Here is a 21847-nt window from a genome sequence, read left to right as displayed (position 1 = left end):
GAGATCCAACCAGAAAGGGGGGCCATGTGAATCCCTTTTAGGGATGTGCGGATCAATACTGAAATATCAATAGCGTTGATACCAGATCTTTGTGCCAATTCTGATATCAAATGATCGATACTTTTAACACTTTAGTTCAGGGGCGTCCAAAATGGTACTTGGCACATGCTAACTGTTAACATGCTAACATTAATGTGGAAAAGTGTCATGGCCAATTTTGCAGCAGAACGCCATAGACACATAACTTGGTACTTGACACATGCTAACTGTTAGCATGCTAACATTAATGTGCAAAAGTGTTATGGCCAATTTTGCAGCAGAATGCCATAGACACATAAATTGGTACTTGACACATGCTAACTGTTAGCATTCTAACAAACTGCTAACTTTATCAGCTAATTTAGCAGCCGAACGCTTCAGACTTATAAGTTGGTACTTGGCACATGCTAACTGTTAGCATGCTAACATTAATGTGGAAAAGTGTTATGGCCAATTTTGCAGGAGAACGCCATAGACACAAAACTTGGTACTTGACACATGCTAACTGTTAGCATGCTAACATTAAACTGCTAACTTTATCAGCTAATTTAGCAGCCGAACGCTTCAGACTTATAAGTTAGTACTTGGCACATGCTAACTGTTAGCATGCATACAATAATGTGGGAACAATTTAGGCCAATTTTTTTTAGCTGAACGCCTTGGACTAAAATAACTTGATACATGCAAACTTTTATCATGCTAACATTAACAAGCTAACGTTTTAGCCAATTTTGCAGCCAACCATCATACATTGGTACTTGACACATGCTGTTACCAAGCTAACGTTAACATGTTTGCATGCTAACTTTTCTGTTTCAGCTAATTTTACATGCGCATGCTTCATTGTAAGAGGACTTGGTACTTGACACATGCTTTTAGTATGCTATCATGAACGTGCTAACTTTTAAAACAATTTTGCAGCCGAACCCCTCAGACTGCTATAACGTGGTACTTGACACATGCTAGCTGTTAGCATGCCATGGTTAACGTGCTAACTTTTTTTCGCCAATTTTGTGATTGAACGCCGCAGATTCATAATTTGGTACTTGACACATGCTAACGTTAACATGTTAGCATGCTAACATTGACATGTTTGCATGCTAACTTTTTTGTTTCAGCTAATTTTACACGCGTATGCTTCATTGTTATAGGACTTGGTAATTGACACATGCTTTTAGTATGCTATCATGAACTTTTTAAAACATATTTGCTAACATTAAACTGCTAACATTTTCCGCCGAACTCTTCAGACTTACAAGTTGGTACTTGACACATGCTGTTAGCATGCATACAATAAAGTACTAACTTTCTCAGCTAATTTTCCAACCGAACGCCTCAGACTGCAATAACTTGTCACTTGACACATGCTAACTGTTAGCATGCCATGATTAACATCCTAACTTTAGCCAATTTTGAGGTTGAACGCATTGGACTAATGACTTGGTACTTGACACAATACTGTTACCATGATAACATTAACATACTATCTTTTTTGTTTTAGCTCATTTTACACGCGTATGCTTCATTGTTATAGGACTTGGTACTTGACACATGCTTTAAGTATGCTATCATGAACTTTTAAAAACAATTTTGCTAACATTAAACTGCTAACATTTTCCGCCGAACTCTTCAGAATTACAAGTTGGTACTTGACACATGCTAACTGTTAGCATGCATACAATAAAGTGCTAACTTTTTCAGCTAATTTTCCAGCCGAACGCCTCAGACTGCTATAACTTGGTACTTGACACATGCTAACTGCTAGCATGCCCTGATTAACATCCTAACTTTTTTAGCCAATTTTGAGGTTGAACGCCTTGGACTCATGACTTGGTACTTGACACAATGCTAACTGCTACCATGCTAATGTTAACATGTTAGCATGCTAACATTGACATGTTTGCATGCTAACATTAGCATGCTAACTTTTATGTTTTAGCTAATTTCACACGCGTATGCGTCATTGTTATTTGACATATTGTAACTTTTAGCATATTAGCAACATTAGCATATTAGTTCAGCTTGAGCTTTTTAGCAGTCACACACACTTTCTCTCCCAATTGCATGTTTTAGTTTTTTTTAATGTAATGTTCTAACCTGAGATGTTTTTGTTTTGTCTTTAGAATGTGGTGGGCCAATACAGAACAAGCTGCGGGCCGCACTTTGGACACCCCTGCTGGAGTTATTTGAGATGATGTGTGTGATTAAAAGGGACACAGTGTACTAAAATAACACAGTGTACTTAATTAAGTACACTTGTGACTGAGTCAATGCGGAATGCTATTGCCCAGCGTTTTTTACATGTTCAGTAGAGCTGTTGCTCTTTGGGCACCACACCATTCGATTCGATTCTTTGAGCTAACGGGTCGATTCGGAATCGATTCAAAATGATTCTCCATCCAAAATAAATACTTTTTGTTTGTTTTAAATATAAGTACATTCCACCAATAATAAACAGCTCTGATAAATATCTATATTTTAATACAGATTTTGGAAAAAACAAACAAACAAAAATGATTGCGAATCTATTAAGAATCGTTTCAAAAAAGAATCGCAATTCATTTTTTTATTACACTCTTAATGTTCATGTAACTAAATTTGATTGACTACTTATTCTAATAGTACTTCTTATGAATAAATGTATTATAATGCTTTTATCATTTTACTTATTTCCTTTTTAAGGCCTGAAACACAATTTTTGTATTGTTGTTATGATTTTGTCCGACCTTGTATTACTTCAAGTACACAACTTTAGCAGGTATATTTACACAAAGTATCGGTATCGGAAATTAAGTCAGTGGTATCGCACATCACCTAACCCCTTCCCTACTGTACCTTGCAGTGTCCACTAGAACTATGGACGGGTCTGATTTGGATCTACTGTACAAAGTATTGAAATACAGTCCTCGTGAAATAACCTTGTATTGTCGACCTCCCTCGTCCCCCCAAAAAAAGAAAGAAAGGCAGAGTGGTTTTCAAACCTGAACATTTTTTTTTACGCATTTCATCTCATCAATGCCTTGCAACAATAGCAGCCTTCTGGAAAATAATTCCTTTTCAAACAGCGCCCACATGTGGGATAAAGCACAATGTTTACAGCTGTGGTATGTCATGATAATACTAATAATAACAATAATAGGATGAAAACAACCCTGACAAGTACAGTTCGAAAGTTTCATTCTTTGTGCAAGCGTCTCTTAGTCTCATTTATTTTTTTTCAATTAGTTGTGTTCTATTCACAGCTTTGAGGATGCTTAAGTAGTGAGCCTACCGTTCAAAAAGTTTATATATATATATATATATATATATATATAAAGTATATATATATATACATACACACACACATATACACACACACACATATATATATATATATATATATATATATATATACATACATACACACATACATTTGAGTGTGTGTATGTATGTATACATATATGTACACACACATTTGTGTGTGCGTGTACAAACCCCGTTTCCATATGAGTTGGGAAATTGTGTTAGATGTAAATATAAACGGAATACAATGATTTGCAAATCATTTTTAACCCATATTCAGTTGAATGCACTAAAAAAACAAGATATTTTGATGTTCAAACTCATGAACATTTTTTTTTTTGCAAATAATAATTAACTAGTAGTTGGGAAAGGGCATGTTCACCACTGTGTTACATCACATTTTATTTGAACAACACTCAATAAAAGTTTGCGAACTGAAGAAACTGATTGTTGAAGCTTTGAAAGTGGAATTCTTCCCCATTCTTGTTTTATGTAAAGCTTTAGTCATTCAACAGTCCGGGGTCTCAGCTGTCGTATTTTACGCTTCATAATGCGCCACACATTTTCGATGGGAGACAGGTCTGGACTGCAGGCGGGCCAGGAAAGTACCCGCACTCTTTTACTACGAAACCACGCTGTTGTAACAGCGTCCATCTTAGATAAGCTCAGGCCCAGCAAAGCCAGCAGCGTTCCTTGGTGTTGTTGATAAATGGGTTTTGCTTTGCATAGTAGAGTTTTAACTTGCACTTACAGGTGTAGCGACCAACTGTAGTTACTGACAGTGGTTTTATAAAGTGTTCCTGAGTTCATGTGGTGATATCGTTTACACACTGATGTCGGTTTTTGATGCAGTACCGCCTGAGGGCTCAAAGGTCCGTAATATCATCGCTTAGGTGCAGTGATTTCTCCAGATTTTCTGAACCTTTTGATGATTTTACGGACCGTAGATGGTAAAATCCCTAAATTCTTTGCAATAGCTCGTTGAGAAATGTTGTTCTAAAACTGTTCGACAATTTGCTTACAAAGGGGTGTACCTCGCCCCATCTTTGTTTGTGAATTACTTAGCATTTCAAGGAAGCTGCTTTTATACCCAATCATGACACCCAACAGTTCCCAATTAGCCTGCACACCTGTGGGATGTTCCAAATAAGTGTTTGATGAAAATTTCTCAACCTTATCAGTATCTATTGCCACCTTTCCCAATTTCTTTGTCACGTGTTGCTGGCATCAAATTCTAAAGTTAATGATTATTTGCAGAAAAAAAAATGTTTATCAGTTTGAACATCAAATAGGTTGTCTTTGTAGTACATTCAACTGAATATGGGTTGAAAATGATTTGCAAATCATTGTATTCCATTTATATTTACATCTAACACAATTTCCCAACTCATATGGAAACTGGGTTTATATATATATATATATATATATACATACACACACACATGTTTGTGTGTGTATATTATATACACACATACACACGTTTGTGTGTGTATATTATATATATATATTTACACATATACATACATACACACACAAATATATATATATACACACATACACACACACACACATATATATATATATATTTATACACACAAACATATATATATATATAGACACATGTATACATACATACATATATATATTTATATACACACACCTATATATACATAAATACATATATATACACATATACATACACACACACACATATATATATACACACACACACACACATATATATATTATATATACACATGTATACATACATACATATATATACACCTATATATACATACATACATATATATACACATATATACACATTTGTGTATATATATACATATACGCCTATATATATATATACACAAATACATACATATATACACATACATCTATATTCATACACATACATACATATATAAACATATATACATACTGTATATATAGCTCCACTTCAATAGATACTGTAATGCCGCGATTAAACCGATGACAACATTCACAGGGAGACGTGACCCTCCCCAATCACACGACAACCTACCCTGATCATCTTTGGATTATATTAATACTTGGCCGGATTAATGGTTGTGCAGGCAGGTTATAAAAATATACATACATGGGGTGTACACGGGGGGGGGGGGGGAGTAGAGAAATGACAATCGTTATCAGCGGATAGTCATTAGAAAGGTCATGCTTATCAAAAAGTGAGTCCATGTCTCTAAAAAGGCACCGCATGTGTCAGCCTCTCCTCTGTGGTGACAGACAGAAATCCGGGAGGTCAAGAGTTATTGCTCCACAGGGAGTGTGCTTTTTTTTTTAACCCCTCCCCCCAATAAAAACACCAACATTCTCCCATAAAAGGAAACATGCAGAGGGGAAACCTTCTATTGATTATGGCCTCCCCGTGGCTTGTACATGTTAGTCATGCATGCAAGGTTCATGTACCAGTTCATGCAGTCGCCATGTTCAGAGCGACAGGTGCAATTTATCTATACTTTTCCATTCATCTACAAAAACTCTCCACATATGCCCCTAGCTTGGTTTCCACCTCGCGGTAGTGTTCAGTTCAGGAAACATTTAGTTTAATTATTTCATTAAAAAAAACGCCATTGCTGTCATTCTTAGTGCGCACAATACACAATCAATATGTTCCTTTCATTGACGAGGACGACAGATTATGGACGGTATTGTTTGGGCAGAGTCATGCCCAGTGCTTCTCACAGAACTGCAATCTACTTGTGGTGCTGGTGGGTTTCACCTTTTCATTTGGATCATTTAACCAAAAGAGACGAAAAGCAAAATAAATATTTTGCTAAATTAGTAATGTCAAATTATTACTTTTAAAACACAGATTAATCAGTGATTTAAAAAAAACATATTTATAATAAAAAAAAATGTAATTACATTTCTTTTATTTTGAAAATGTATATTTTTTTATTCTGATTAATCAGTTAAAAAAGTTGAACTTTTTCTAATTAATCAGCTGGCATAGGCTCCAGTTTACCCACTTCCCTAGTGAGGATAAGCAGTATAGAAAATGGATGGATGGATTTAACAATTATCCAAAACACTGATTTGGAAAATCTGATTAATCTGATTTAAAAATGTAACCTTTAAATAAATATAAATATAATTTTATTTTATTTTTTAAATCAGATCAATCACACGCGGAAGTCAGTGAGGCAACCTTGAGTAGTACAGAAAGTGGATGGATGGATTAAACAATTATTTTTTTTAAATAGATTAAGGAAATTGATTTTAAAAAACGCAGATTAATCTTAATCTGATTTATAAAAAAAACAATTATTTTTATTTTTAAATGAGATTAATCACACGCCTTAAATCAACCTTATTGAGTATAAGCAGTATAAAAAAGGATGGACGGATTAAACAATTTTAATTAGATTTATCAAACTGATAAAAATAACATGATTAATCTGATTTAAAAAAAGTATTTTATTTCATTTTTTTTTATTTTCTAAATCAGATTAATCACTGTTGTCTTTATCAGCTTGTTAAAAAATTTTTTTTTTTTTTTTAACAAGCTGATAAGGACAACAGTGCTATCCAGCGGTTACCGTACACTCCCGAGTCTCATTTGCAAGTATTATATAGTAGACTTTGCTTAGATGGCAGTAGTCTACAGACTATGGCGTGTCGCTGTAGCCAGGAAATACCCTGAATAAGCCAAGCCGGTCTTCTGTTGCGCCTCAGAAAGTGTTTATACTGTAAGTGTTGTACTTATGACACAACAGCTGTATGATTGTAACGTGTGTCTTGGTTGTAGTTTTCTTCACCAAATTTGGACGTGCGGAAATCACCATATAAATTTGTTACGGCAAAGCAAATTAGCATGGAGCTAGCGTATTTTTGGAAAAGTGGAGCCTTGCGTCACATTTGCACGTCTTTTATCAGGCACATTGGTTTTTTTGGTACGGAAAACTGCAACATTACTTAAAGACAGTTCATGTTTCCTCGCCAAATGTTTAATCGGCCACCGGATGTGACGTCACGAGCAACAAAAAGTATCTAAATATTATATATATTTATATATATATATATCCATCCATCCATTTTCTACCGCTTATTCCCTTTTGGGGTGGCGGGTGGCGCTGGCGCCTATCTCAGCTACAATCGGGCGGAAGGCGGGGTATATGTATATATGTATATTTTGGACAAAACCTGGTCAGTACTTATAAAAGTACCGAATTTGATGCCTATTTCAAGCCTGAGAATATGAGCTATAATGTGGAGTTACAGTACGACGTATACTGCCACCTACTGTACAGGTAGCGTCAAATCCTTGAGTCTCATTGAGCACTTCTGCGTGGACGCGGTTCAACTGCAAACTACTTCAACTACGTAAAAACGCCGATGTAAAAGCGTACTGTTCCGACCTGAACTGTACTGTACCGCTTGGTGGAAAGGTGGCTGGTGATGTCACCATGCTCTGTCGAGTAAGAGAAAATTAAACAATAAACATGCAGATTGCCAGCATTCCAAAAAGTGAATACATCCAAAACGAATGTGGTTATTAGGAAAAAGTCTCCTTTTTGAGACTTTTGAAAGACATCATATTGCTCGGTGAACAAAAGGGTGTTAAAAGCAGGCCGTCCTTCATGAATCTTAAAAGGGGAACTGCACTTTTTTGGGGGGAATTTTACCCATCGTTCACAATCATGACAAGCAAGAAGATAAAAGGTTTTGGTTTTGTTTGCATTCTAACATGTAAAATTGGGCTTGTTCTCGGTGGCTAGCAATGCAGCTAATAGGAGAAATTAATTCTACCTTTAAATCACTTTTAAAATGTATTCGAAAACCGCCCACAATACTTAATTTATGTTCTGTCACTCGACAGAAAGTTGTCTCTTTACTCCAGCTGGCCAGGGCCGTGTTTTTCCCGGTTTATTTGGGTCAGCACCCCATTTACGTCAAAAATAGCTTATCTCTAAATTCCACATTTGCGGCATTGAGACGATTTCACCTCGCTCTCTCGGCTTCCTTCATGCTGACCCCTGACCAGTTCATCCGCCGTATATTCAGCTTCAAAAAGACAAGGCTGTGAAACCTCATTCATCCAAAAAATAGTCGTCTTCGTTGATTGCAACCAAGTCTGCTATGATTAGAACACACACAAGCGTTTTGTATCCGGAAGTAGGAACACACATTTGTTGCTGGAAGTCAGACGTGCGTTGCTATGGAGACGGAAATCCATGCGCGAAAGAAGTCAGTGCCGAAATTAAAATAAAGTAAATATTGAACATATTACATATTGTTATGAAGGTGTCTGTTTTTACATTATATATGTACTTGCAGAGTGTATATTTTACATATTTTTATGAGGGCGTGTTACTACATTTTATATATATATATATATATATATATACACACACATACATACATACACATGCATATGTACATACATGTATATATATATACACATACATATGTATACACATACTTGCAGTGTGTATATTGTACATATTGTTATATAGGTGTCTGTTACTACATTATATGTATACTTGCAGCGTGTATATTTTACATATTATATATTGTTATGAAAGTGAGTTACTACATTATATATATATATATATATATATATATATATATATATATATATATATATATATATATATATATATATACATATACATACATACATACATATACTGTATATATACACACACATATATATATATACATACACACATACATACATATATACACACATAGTATATGTACACACATATATATACACATATATATATATACACACATAGTATATGTACACACATATATATACACATATATATATATACACACACACATATATATACACACATACACATATATATATATATATACATAGATACTTGCAGTCTGTATATTGTACATATTACATATTGTTATGAAGTTGTCTGCTACTACATTATATATATACTTGCATTGTTTATATAAAACGATGGAGTGTTTAGAAATTGTTTTAGAGGCTTTGAAGGCTACAACGGTGACTTAACATTAGTCGCATCTTTAAAATCGTGAAAAAAAAAAAGCCTTGTATTCCACTCTCTCATAATGATTGTGAAGATAGGCAAACTTCACACCCAAAAAAGGGTAGTTCCCCTTTAAGGGGAGACTGTTTTTTTTCTCCTTCTTTTTTTTTTTTTTTTTAAAGAGTTATTGACAGGAGATAGTTGGAAGATTAAAAGCTTCCAGGGTGCACTGGTTCCTTGAGCATATTTTATGCCGCTTGTTTCGCTGCAGTGGTTGGCTAAAGAAAAATATATGATTTCAAACACTACATTCACAGTAGAGAAGGGAGGGGAAAAAAAATTAAAGAAAAAAAAAAAAAAGCTCATGAAGAAGACATTGCTGATGTCGTAAGGCAGGGGGTGGAAAGGGGAGGTAGAAGATAAAATAATAAAACAATAAGTTAAGGCTGGACAGTGAAGCCCAATCCAGTGAGGCAGATGATAAATGTAGAATGCACAAGTTACCTTACTCAGACCCACGTTAGAGAACTCCAAATAGACCGTAGGGCTACACGTCTGCCGTGAAGCCGGCGTGCAGTCCCAAATGGGAAAAAGCGCCATGGCTGGTGAGAAAAGGCAGGTGCCACAGCGGGGAACACTTTCCACGAGGCATTACGGTATTCCTTGGGTGTTGGGAGACCGGGGCCCTGATTGACAAAAACACTACAGGGCCTGCAGGAGTGGAAGGACTGGCCTATGCTGCCTTCTTGTCTTTTTTTTTTACAGGCACTTCAGAGGATTGGGCTTGGGGTGGATGTGAGAGGAGGCGGGAAAGGTGGGGATGACGGTGATGGGAAGTGGAAGAGTTTAAAAAAACCAAAAAAAAAACCGTCTTTGTGAGTTCTGCAACAGAATGCTAAACCACTGAGGCTGCAAAGGCTGGTGCTGGATTGAGTCAAAAAGGGCAGACCACCTGTGTCAGGGTTCCAACCTGAGGACTCCCAGCCCGCTCCGCTGGCTAATTCAGGGAGCAGGGCCGAGCTTTCCCATATTCCCAGATGTGTTCCTCGGTTCCCCCTTCAGTCCGCGTGGTTGTTGGCGTGCTTTTGCTTTTCCGAGCAGCCGGGGGCCCCCGAGCCGTCCTTGCCCTTGCGGGCCCTCCTGCCGGTCAACACCTTGTAGCAGCCGCGGGCGATCTTGTACATCCAGATGGTGTTGAGGATGTCCAGCGCCACGCAGGAGCTGATCCAGGCCACCTGGGCGCCAAAGCCGAGGCGTTCGAAGTCCGCCGTGCCGAACGTGGCGAACACGCTGAGCCAGTAGGACGGCATGACGGCGATGCGCACCAGGAAGAAGACCGCCGCCATGGCCACGCCGTTTATTACTACCAGCCCGTGCGAGCGGGGGTACTTTAGTGTTTCGAAGAACCACCTGCGGGGATGAGAGCGAGAAAGCGTGTCAGCGACATGCACAAGTACGTGGCAATAAACACTTTTGTTATGGAAACCTGCAAAAGGGTCCTTCAAAACCCCAACCATAAAGTAAAATACAGTGATTTCCAAACTAGCTGGCTCCTTTTAGTGGTACGCTAAATAATAACATGATTAAAGTGTTTAATTTTCCTATATTAAACACAGTGTTACTGTTCAAACAGTGACTAAAAATATTGTTAAATAAAACAAATGATGAAGAAAGAGCTGAGTCAGAAGACAAAGCTCTCAATTTACCACTCGATCTACGTTCCCATCCTGACCTACAGTCATGAGCTTTGGGTTATAAGTTAAAGTACCAATGATTGTCACACACACACTAGGTGTGGTAAAATGTGTCCTCTGCATTTGACCCAATCCTTGTTCACCCTCGTTATGACGGAAAGGACAAGAGCACGGGTACAAGCGGCCGAAGTGAGATAGGGTGAGACCTCGGATAAGTGGAAGAAGATGGGACGTTAAATAAAACCCTCAGCTTTGTTTTTAATGAATACTTCACCCTACTACGCTACTGTATTTTAATGTTGCGTCACTATGGCGGTACTTGGAGAGCCAAGTCTTTTCCGAGGTGGTACCTGGTGAAAAAAGGTTGAATCAAATCATTTTTGTCCCTAACGTACATTTGTTGGAGTTTATATCAGATATGAAAACAATGCAAATTGTGGTGCATTCACTGACACTCTGGAAAAACACAGACTAATGCTGTTGATGACTGTGATTGGACTAATACTACAACTTTGTTTGGCCCCTGCATGGTAACTTATTTTGCAGTTGTACTCAATAATAAAAAAATAAACCGTCACAAGGTTGCCTCCAGGCTGAATTGGGCATAACTTATTTTGATGGCTGGCCCCAGTAAATATGTTTTTCCCATTTAAAAAAAAATAAAAAAAATAAACATGACTTTTATTTGATGCATGTTTTGTAGAAAAACAAATGGATGGCAAATATATAGATCTCTAAAAATAATAAGAAAAGGAAAAAGCAAAGCCAGCAACACAACAATCCATCCATTTTCTACCACTTATTCCCTTTGGGGTCGCTGGTGCCTATCTCAGCTACAATCGGGCGGAAGGCGGTGTACACCGGACAAGACGCCACCTCATCGCAGGGCGCCAGCAACACTTGTGTCCTTCTAATAATTTTTAATACAAACTGCGCAGGCGCTACCAAACACAGACCACAGGGAGGTGTCATTTTGTTTTAACCACCACGATCAAGCCAATATTAAATTGCTGTTACTTTGAATAAAAAACAATGTTTCAGCCTCATGATAAAAGTATGGTGGTTTTACTTTTAAATGAACAGCACCCCCACTTGGCAGTAAAGAGGCCTGTTAGACAACGCTTGTTTGCTAAAAAGGGGTTTGGAATTTTCGATTGTACAAAGGGTGATATTATCGTTTGAATGTGATAGACACCATGTCTGGCAATGCTAGTCAGCAAGAGTAAAATACATGCAGTTGTGTATTATTTTCAAAATAAAATAGAGGCCTTAATTTTTTTAAATATGCTTTGCGCTGCTATTAAATTCAGTGTTGATGTATACAAAACTATTTTAAAAACAGGCACCGGTGGTTTGGGATCCATTGAACTCGACATAAAGTAATGCCTGTAAAAATACATAATACAGTATCCTTTTATTTTAGTGAGGCATGTCTCAAGTAACTTTTGTTATGCCTGAGCCTGCAGCGCCCTCTAATGCACATACAGGGTATAGCAAGCATATTTTGCCTACTCTTGTATGTTTTGGATGTGAGATTATTAAATATTTTGTTTTTGACCTCACTATTTTGATTATTGCATCTGGAGTTGTGTCATTATTGTTAACAAAATACCTTGTACTTGTAGAAGGAATCACTCCTTTAATGAAATGTAAATGCTGGGTGGAAAATCAAACAATTAGACCGACTCACCTTTGGTTCACAAATGGCGTAGATAGTTCTGAAATGAGACGAAAATTGGCAAAGTAGGGCAGCACGCCACGTGTCTGAAAGGAGCCAAAATCACAAATTATCTCAAATATTAACACAGGTGTTCATTTAAACCAGTGGTTCTCAAATGGGGGTACTTAAAGGTATGCCAAGGGGTACGTCAGATTTTTTAAAAGTATTCTAAACATAGCAACATTTCAAAAATCCTTTATAAATATATTTATTGAATAATATTTCGACATAATATGAATGTAAGTTCATAAACTGTGAAAAGAAATGCAACAATGCAATGTTCAGTGTCGACAGGTAGATTTTTTGGGGACATTTTTCATCATAAATATTGATGTTAAATATTTCTTTTTTTGGGAAGAAATGTTTAGAATTAAGTTTATGAATCCAGATGAATCTCTATTACAATCCCCAAAGAGGGCACTTTAAGTTGATGATTACATCTATGTGTAGAAACCTTATTTATAATTGAATCACTTGTTTATTTTTCAACAAGTTTTTAGTTATTTTCATATCTTTTTTTCCAAATAGCTCAAGAAAGACCACTACAAATGAGCAATATTTTGCACGGTTATACAATTCAATAAATCAGAAACTGATGACATAGTGCTGTATTTTACTTCTTTATCTCTTTTTTTCAACCAAAAATGCTTCGCTCTGATTAGGAGGTACTTGAATTAAAAAAGTGTTCACAAAGGTTGATAACCACTGATTTAAAGGATAACTTGAGAAAAAGAGCATAAAATTGTGGCACTGTTTCAATTCAAAGAAGCCCTACCAGCACATATCCGTATGCATAGAGCGCCGCCAAGTGGTGACAGACAAAAAAGCTGTCTCCCATAGTGCTCCAATTACATGCAAGCAGCAAAAGATCTAGAAAAGAAACAAATATACTTTTAAAGACTGAAGAAGATGAGGGCGAAGACACTGACAAATGGAAATGGAACATCAGTACAACCTTGGGTATAAATCTTTGGCACATGGAGGATGTTCATGCAGTTGTTAAAAAAGAAAAAAAAGCAGAGAACAGACATAACACAAACTGATTTGAAATGACAATTAGACTTGAAAACTAAAATAAAAACAAAATAATATCACTCAATTCTGAGGAAAAAAAACATGGGATCATGAAAAACAACAAAACACTGCAACACACCACAAGATCTTTTTTGCCCTTTCTTTGGCTTTTATAAACAGCGTTCAGTCTCAGAGGCATGTACTTATTAACGAGTGACTGACAGTCTTTCTCTGATCGCTGTTGTCGGATCAGCTTTGCAGCTTGGAGTCTTGTCATCAACTATTTTCTTCGAATTCCACCACACATTTTCAATTGGATTGAGAACCGCACTATTTGCAGGCCATGACGTTTGATCTTATGTACCGTAATTTCTGGACTATAGGCCGCTACTTTTCTTACCTACGCTTTGAACCCTGCGGCTTAGTAAAACAGTAAGGCTGGGCGATATGGCTGAAAACTGTATCACGATATACAATTTTTTTTATATTGATTGATATTGATATTAATTTATATTTTGACTTTTTTTTTTAATCTTGCTCTTTTTGTGTTGTGTTATGTTTGCTCGTTTTTCTTGTGTTGTCTTTTAACCTGCCTATTGTACAGCACTTTGGCTACCCCTGTGATACATTTTTTATGTGCATTATAAATAAAGTTGATTTGATTTGATTTATTTAAGCCTAATAATAAATACTGTAATACAATTTCAAACTTAAGAAGGGTGGTATTTATCAGTGGAAAAGGTGACCGGTAGTCAGTCAGGTGATAATATAATGGCAGTAAATCTGACGGTAGTTGCAGTTTCGAGACACTAGATGGCCGTTAGGCTACTGAACACTACAGAGTAGTTTAGGAAGCTACTCATTAAACCTACACATTGTACGTTTTGAGGATGTTGCCGCACTGCCTGCCTTAAAACCAACAAAGTTAAAGTCAAGTTATTAATATCACACTTTCTCTTCTCACTCCATGCAGAGAATCCACAGCGAGACAGAAAAACAACACAACCGAACTTGGTAAGTGATACGGTTACCTAATTGGCTGTTAGCATTACACTTCCTGTTTCCTCTTTAGCTGGGCTCCCAGAGCGCCAGTGACTTCATGCAACTTCATAATTTCTTCTGACCAAAAAATAAATAAATATACGTCAAATGTTTGATCAAACGCATTTTTATTGTTATCAATGATGTGTCTATTGCAATATTTATTGATATCGTGTTATCGGCCCAGCCCGATAAAACAGTGTGGCTATTTATTTTTCTTTACTAACGGCCATAAGGTTTTTTTTTTTTTTATAAATAGTTTGACACTGAAAATGTGTGTTATTGTTTGTGCTATGGCGCCATCTTTTTGGATGGCTTTGCTCACTGCAGGTGTTACGGGTTAAATATGTAATTTTTGTATTTAATGCCTTAAACCGGAAATAAAACTGTACAAAGCGTTTCTGCCCGAAATGATTCTTAATATTTCCCTCCAAGCAACGTTTGTAAGTTTTACAATAGAACAAAAACTATTCAACTAACAAAAACTATGTCTGTAGGAGTGTTCTTATGCATATTTGCACGTGGTATCATAATGTAATCAAGCTAGCATTTTTAGTATTAGTGAATAAGCTAACACGTTTACAAATGTCTGTAGTATTATTAACTTACAATGGCATTCTTTTGTATTGTTTCAGTTTCACAAATTCCTCAGTAAAATCACCAAAACGTCACCGTGGCGTTATTGAGGCTGTTTAGCTGTTGGAGAGCTAGCTCACACAGGTAGTGAGTCAATGACGATGGCTTCCGTTTTGTTTGATCATCCGTTTTACTGCCGTGTGACAGGCCTCGTTTATCTTTTGTGCCGGTATACATCTGCGGCTTATATCTCGGTGCGGCCGAAACGAAACGACCATTTTCAGAGAAGGCTTTGGACCTCAGACAGCTTACTGTTTGTATTTTCTCATCTTTGGAGAATAAATTGATAGTCTTCAATTCTAACCACCTCCTTTAATTCAGACAGCTTCAGAATGAAATCATTCGGTAATCTTCACAAATCTCATTGGGACGACAAAAAGGTACCACCTTCCCCGATGCGGATTCTTGATCCATCACTGAATTTGACTTTCATCCGGTCATCCATAGCCCACCATTGCTTTACCTTAGCCCAGGGGTCGGGAACCTTTTTGGCTGAGAGAGCCATGAAACCAAATATTTTAAAATGTATTTCCGTGGGAGCCATATAATATTTTTTAACACTGAATAGAACTAAATGTGTGCATTTTTAAGTAATACCAAAATTTTTAGAGTATAATAAGTCTCATTCTTTTTAATAACAATGTTATTCTGAAGCTAACCAATAATAAATCAAATACTTCTTACCATTGATGTGACTTCTTGAACAGGTGCGGTAGAAAACAGATTGATGTGGATTAAAATGCATGAGAATAATTAATATTTGGAAAATTATTTTTAACACTGTGATTACCAGTAGAATTATTCATTACTTATTGTGTTAAGCAATGTCAGCTAAAATTTATCTGAGAGCCAGATGCAGTCATCAAAAGAGCCACATCTGGCTCGAGAGCCATAGGTTCCCTACCCCTGTCTTAGCCCATTTTGACCTTGTTTTTATTGTTTAGACATAAATAACAGCTTTGGTTGAGCTTTTCTCTACGTAAATTTCCAACAGGGGCTATCTTACTGTTCGGTAACAGACGCTGCCTCCTGTTTCTTCACATTTGTTCTTCATTTCTTTTTTTTGCTGTGCAATTTCAGTTTCCGAGACCTATTGCTTGAAGGTTTCTGTCTTTATGCATTGATGTTTTCCTTGGACGACCAGTATGCTTACCTTCTACAAGCTTCCCATGTTTGTACCTGGTGCACATTTTACACACAGCTGACTATCAACATCTTTTGCAACATTGCAGGATGATTTACCATTTTGAAGGAGTTTGTTTCATTTAACTTGTGTTTTGGAGCAATGATTCATGTCAATACATATGGTGCAACAGCTCTCCAAGGTGTCAGCACATTTTTTTGTTTTTTAAACTGCAGACTAATGAACAATTACAAGGTGTTAACTTTGGAAATGGACATTTTCAGGGTGATTACATATTTGTGTTTACTCTGCTTGATCTAAAAATGAAACCTATTGACTACCACAACTTAATTTCTCCATTTATTTTAGAGTTTCTTTTAGCCAGACAGTTTTGTATACTTTATGTCTTGTTGTTGTTTTTTTAAATAAATTAAACAATTAAATGAATGGCTATAAAAAAAAAAATACACAATTCTGAGAAGGTCTCCATCCATCCATCATTTTTGCCATAGGTTGTTTTAGAACAAGAAAGATAACATGGATATCATCTGTGTGAAGTTGTCTGTACGTCAACAATATGGACTGATCCGCAAGGACAAAATGGCACAACATTTGATAACAGCTCACCATACAGCAGGTAGCCACACGTTATGGCTACATTTAATTTGACCATAGTGGGGTCGCCCCTGTGGAAGGGAAAAGAACATAGTGTTAAAGTGAGCCAACTCTTTGTTGACAGCTATTTAAAACGATATAACAAAACAAGACAAGAGATAATACTACTGAGTCAAACTTGTAAATAGCATCCGCATCATCGACAGCCATCGTTGGCGTCCTTGCAAGTCGCAATGATGCTTACATAAGCCATCTGATCCCGGCGGCGGTCACGGGTATCGTATAGCAAATGACCGGTTCAACGCCTGTGTAACAAAAGCCACCTTAACATGGTCAACAGCTCATGTTCTCCTGTCTGCATTCGAAGCATATTTTATGTGATTGTCATGAGCATTTTAAATATGCAAGTACAGACTCTTCTGGTGGCAGTGTGTCTAAGAAAAAGGAAAGTAACAGTGGAAGAAATGCTGCAATGAGCGTCTATTTGGTCTCTGTCGGGACCGTCATCATGGGTAAAGATGGTGTCTTTGAGCATGTGAAAGGATCTGTCCCCGCCAAAAAAATGGACATGGATAACTAAACGGTATTGAAACATTGATGCCTTCAAAAACAGAGTGATACGCTGCTGTCCGTTTTAGAAAAAAATATGAGCGATACTACGTCGTTTGACTGCGAAGCACCAAGCGAATCATAGCTCGTACTAAATGACGGAGGAGTGGGAATGCTATTTCTGGCATAGGTTTTCATCACCATCATCGATCCAAACGGATCTAAAAAAATAAAAATTAATAATAATAATAATAAAGATTCCACAGTCTATTTATTTTATTTCCCGGTCAATAGTAGGGACCTTTTCAATCCAAAAAGGAGCGGATGACCATTATGAAACACCAACACAGTATCAGTGCAGTTAGTGGGCCCTACACTCACTGAGGGGTCATTTAGCCATCACAACTAAGTCGATGTCTACACTAAGCCGGATAACCCCTTAAACAAAAAATATTTAGCCGAAGCCCCGTTTCATTGTTTAAGGTTCCCCTCCTTGGATATTTTTTTACATGGGTAAGTGCGCCTGTATTTCTTGAATCTCTGGCTTTTAGCTGTGTATGGACTCAGTGATCATTTACAAACCGAGTTCAGAGAGGAAGTGACACCAGAAAGACCGTGCCTTACACAGGAAGTGACATCAGAAAGAAGGCGCCACAGCCAGCTTCATAATAAAGCGGTTTCGTAACTCTGAGCTTACCACTGGGAATATGGAGGCGAGTCATCCAGACATGTACGTGTTTCTCCTTCCGTCTGTACAGACGCTTGTGGAAATCACACATAAATACCTTAAGAGAAAGCGATTGCAGCTATTTGGGATACAACACTTCTCAGACGGCAAGAGAACTTTCCAATGTCCAGGGCAGCTGTGATTCTACTTACTGAAAAACGTTGTCCATTTGTTGAAGGAGAGACAACGAGAATGCACGCTCCCGTGGATGTGATATACAAAGGTAGTGTGCTTTGTATTGCCTGGTCGTCGAGGGAAGACCACGGAAAAAGGTGAATGCTTTTGGACTGGCAAAGCAGACTGTATCAGTTATTGTCCGCCATGTATGTTGCGGACTCAAGGTGTAGGTCCAGAGTATATAAAGTCACCAAAAAGGAATGGACAATGAAGGTGAAGGCAAAAGAGTGAGGAGTGCCCTGACCAGATATCTAGATCCCGAGATTGATTGTTGTAAAATGTTCTTTGTCACATTGTTTACTTTCTCTTGTCCATTAAATATTTTTAATAATTTATGATGGCTCAGGCGTGATTCACTAAATAGGGCCTCACAGAACACTGGATTCCAATTCATTGAAATACCACAACACTGGATATTGTTCAGATAAGCCTGGACTGTACATGGCCGTCGTAAGAACATAACTTGTACTTCGACTGAGGGTCTTGTATTATGTAAAAGTATTTTTCTGTATGTAGTATGAGAAATAACTGTAATCTGTATAGGAAATCATAAATAAATAAATAAATAAAGTACATTTGATAACATTTGGAAACAGTCCAAATATTTGAAAACACTCAATACTGTAACGACTGGGTCGCATGGTGATGCTGGTTTTGATCTCCCAGGATGCAACGGACTTTGGACACAGCGTGCAGGTAGGAACAAATTATTTATTTAGAAATAAATCAGAATGTAACAAAGAAAAACGTGCTCATAGCACTTAAGGCAAAAACTAAAGGGGCTTGCGTGGGAGCAAGCAGGTAAAAAGACCCTAGAGTGGAAGCTAGCAGGTACAGAGCAGGAAACAAACGTCGTCATCTGTTGTATAAAACAAACTAGGAAGCCAGACCGAGTAAGGCCAGGGCATGGACTAAATAGCCCTCTGATTAGTGCACAGGCAACAGGTGCGCGTCCCGAACATTTACCAGAGGCAAGTGAATGTAATCTGTCGTCATGGCAACTGAGACACACAAACTCAAAAGGTGCTGAGAACACAAGTGAACCGAAAATGTAAATAAACTATGATCTGGGCAGCGGATCATAACAAATATAGTCAATATGGTCACTTTATCTTTCTCAAACTGGCCATTTACTAAACATTTGCATATTTTAAATTGATCTGCAATACAGGCTGAATCAATCTTAAAGGCCTACTGAAATGAGATTTTCTTATGTAAACGGGGATAGCAGGTCCATTCTATGTGTCATACTTGATCATTTCGCGATATTGCCATATTTTTGCTGAAAGGATTTAGTAGAGAACATCGACGATAAAGTTCGCAACTTTTGGTCGCTAACAGAAAAGCCCTGCCTTTACCGGAAGTCGCAGACGACGACGTCACCCGTTGATGGCTCCTCACATCCTCACATTGTTTTTAATGGGAGCCTCCGGAGACTTCCGGTTGGCGACAAGATGGAGTAGTCGCACTTTTTCACGCTCCCGCATATTTAAGTCCTACTATTCAGTATAGCTCGACTGATTGCAGTAACTGCTATCACCGTTATTATAGTACTAATACCTTACCGCGCTGAACGAGAAAATGTCTAATAGAGCCAAAAAGGAGGAGCAAAAGAAGGAAGACTTGGCGGCAAGCACCATCATGGCTACGCTAACGACAATGCTAACGGACCACAAGACTTCTCTCTCGTCGGAGTTTAACTCCGCCTTTTCCAAACTCAACGCCACGCTAGAATGTATTCAGTCCACACTTCTGGAACACCAGAAGCGCCTCTCCTCACTAGAACTGTTTGCCGACACGACCAGCCAGGATATGCTGGCTATGGACACCAAGCTAACATTTGTAACTGAGGAGAACGCGAGGCTAAAAGCTAAGCTAATAGACTTGGAGAGTAGAAGCCGTCGGAACAACATTAGAATTGTCGGCGTACCCGAAAGCATTGAAGGTACAAACCCAACAACGTTCTTCTCTCAATTGCTGGTCGAGGTCTTGGGTGAACATACGTTGTCGGCGACCCCGGAGCTGGACCGTGCCCACCGCTCGCTAACAGCGAAGCCAGGCCCCGGTGAGAAGCCGAGACCGGTCGTGATATGCTTCCACCGATTCCAAACGAGGGAGCTGGTGGTGCGGGAAGCTCGGAAACGCAGAGGCAAATTAATGTATAAGGACTCACCGATACACATCTTCGAAGACTACTGCCCTGAAATACTGGAACAGCGGGCCGTGTACCGGGACGTCATGAAAGACCTCTACAACCTAGGCCTCAAACCAGCCCTCCACTACCCGGCTAAGCTAATGGTTTCAACCAAGGATGGAAAGAGACGACGACTCGCATCTGTGAAAGACGCCCAAGACCTCGTCAAGTCCCATAATCAATGCAACCAAGAGCAGGCGAACGACTAACATTAGTTGGTATGACTTTAATGAAACTTTGTTTGATATGATGTGACTACCTCACAATGCATGGCGGGACGGCGCTAGCTTGGCTAACTACAGCCATGTCTGGAGGCTACACTGCCGGCACCAACCTTAAAACACGTGCCGGGCCTGTTCTATCACGTTTAACTATGCCAACGTAACGCCAACTCTAGGCCTGACTGTGAACATTACATCTGTGTGGTCACTCATTGAATCCACTCTCATTCACTTTTTGTCATTCACTTTTTGTTTAACCATTTAGCTAATATATTATGCTGACATTCCAGAGCTAACCTGTTAAATATACAATTACCGTCATTAGGGTTTAAACAACCATCGATATTGTTTATTTTATTTTGGTACATCGACGTTCGAATTCTTTTGTCTTCCCATTACATTTACTTATCATGTTCTAATAGATATATATTACACAGTGGTTTATTTTTTCTATTATTACTATTATTATTTGACCTAACTGCTGATATACCTATTTTTTAACTGGTTACTATTATTCCATATCCATACATCCATAGGCTTATACATTGCTTATGTGTGTGTATGCATGTATATATTTACATGTATATACATATGTGACACCACTTACTTATACTTTATCCGACTACATGCCTCTTGAGTTGTTTATACCTTTTTAATTTTCTTTTCTTGCTTTTCTGAAGTTGTTTTGATACTAGGTACTAGGTGTCTCGAAGGAATATACTGCAGTTTTGATGCACTTTAAAATGTTCGGACTCAGTTGGAGCCAATCTGTTGTTCTCGGGAGGTGGAAAAACCGGAGGCCGTTATGGATACGTCCATGCA

The 21847-nt window shown here is 37.9% G+C and overlaps 1 protein-coding gene across 3 annotated transcripts in view; it reads right to left on the bottom strand.

Moving 5' to 3' along the window:
* Positions 1–9547: 9547 nt before the first annotated feature.
* The window catches only part of tlcd4b (TLC domain containing 4b), a 67275-nt gene continuing 54975 nt past the window's right edge, over positions 9548–21847 (bottom strand). Inside the window, exons 4-7 of one of the 3 annotated variants that reach the window (XM_061885560.1) lie at positions 17170–17228; positions 13504–13598; positions 12699–12772; positions 9548–10724 (exon numbers count right to left, since the gene is read on the bottom strand). In XM_061885560.1, coding sequence (XP_061741544.1) covers positions 10373–10724; positions 12699–12772; positions 13504–13598; positions 17170–17228 — 580 coding nt within the window. In that variant the 3' untranslated portion in view covers positions 9548–10372. The other 2 variants (XM_061885562.1, XM_061885561.1) reach the window with 2 other exon arrangements.

The sequence above is a fragment of the Nerophis ophidion genome, linkage group LG23 (genome assembly GCF_033978795.1).
Source record: "Nerophis ophidion isolate RoL-2023_Sa linkage group LG23, RoL_Noph_v1.0, whole genome shotgun sequence".
In the NCBI taxonomy this organism is placed as follows: Eukaryota; Metazoa; Chordata; class Actinopteri; order Syngnathiformes; family Syngnathidae; genus Nerophis; species Nerophis ophidion.
The sequence above is the reverse complement of the archived record's forward strand: the minus strand, read 5'-3'. Positions and strand labels throughout refer to the sequence as shown.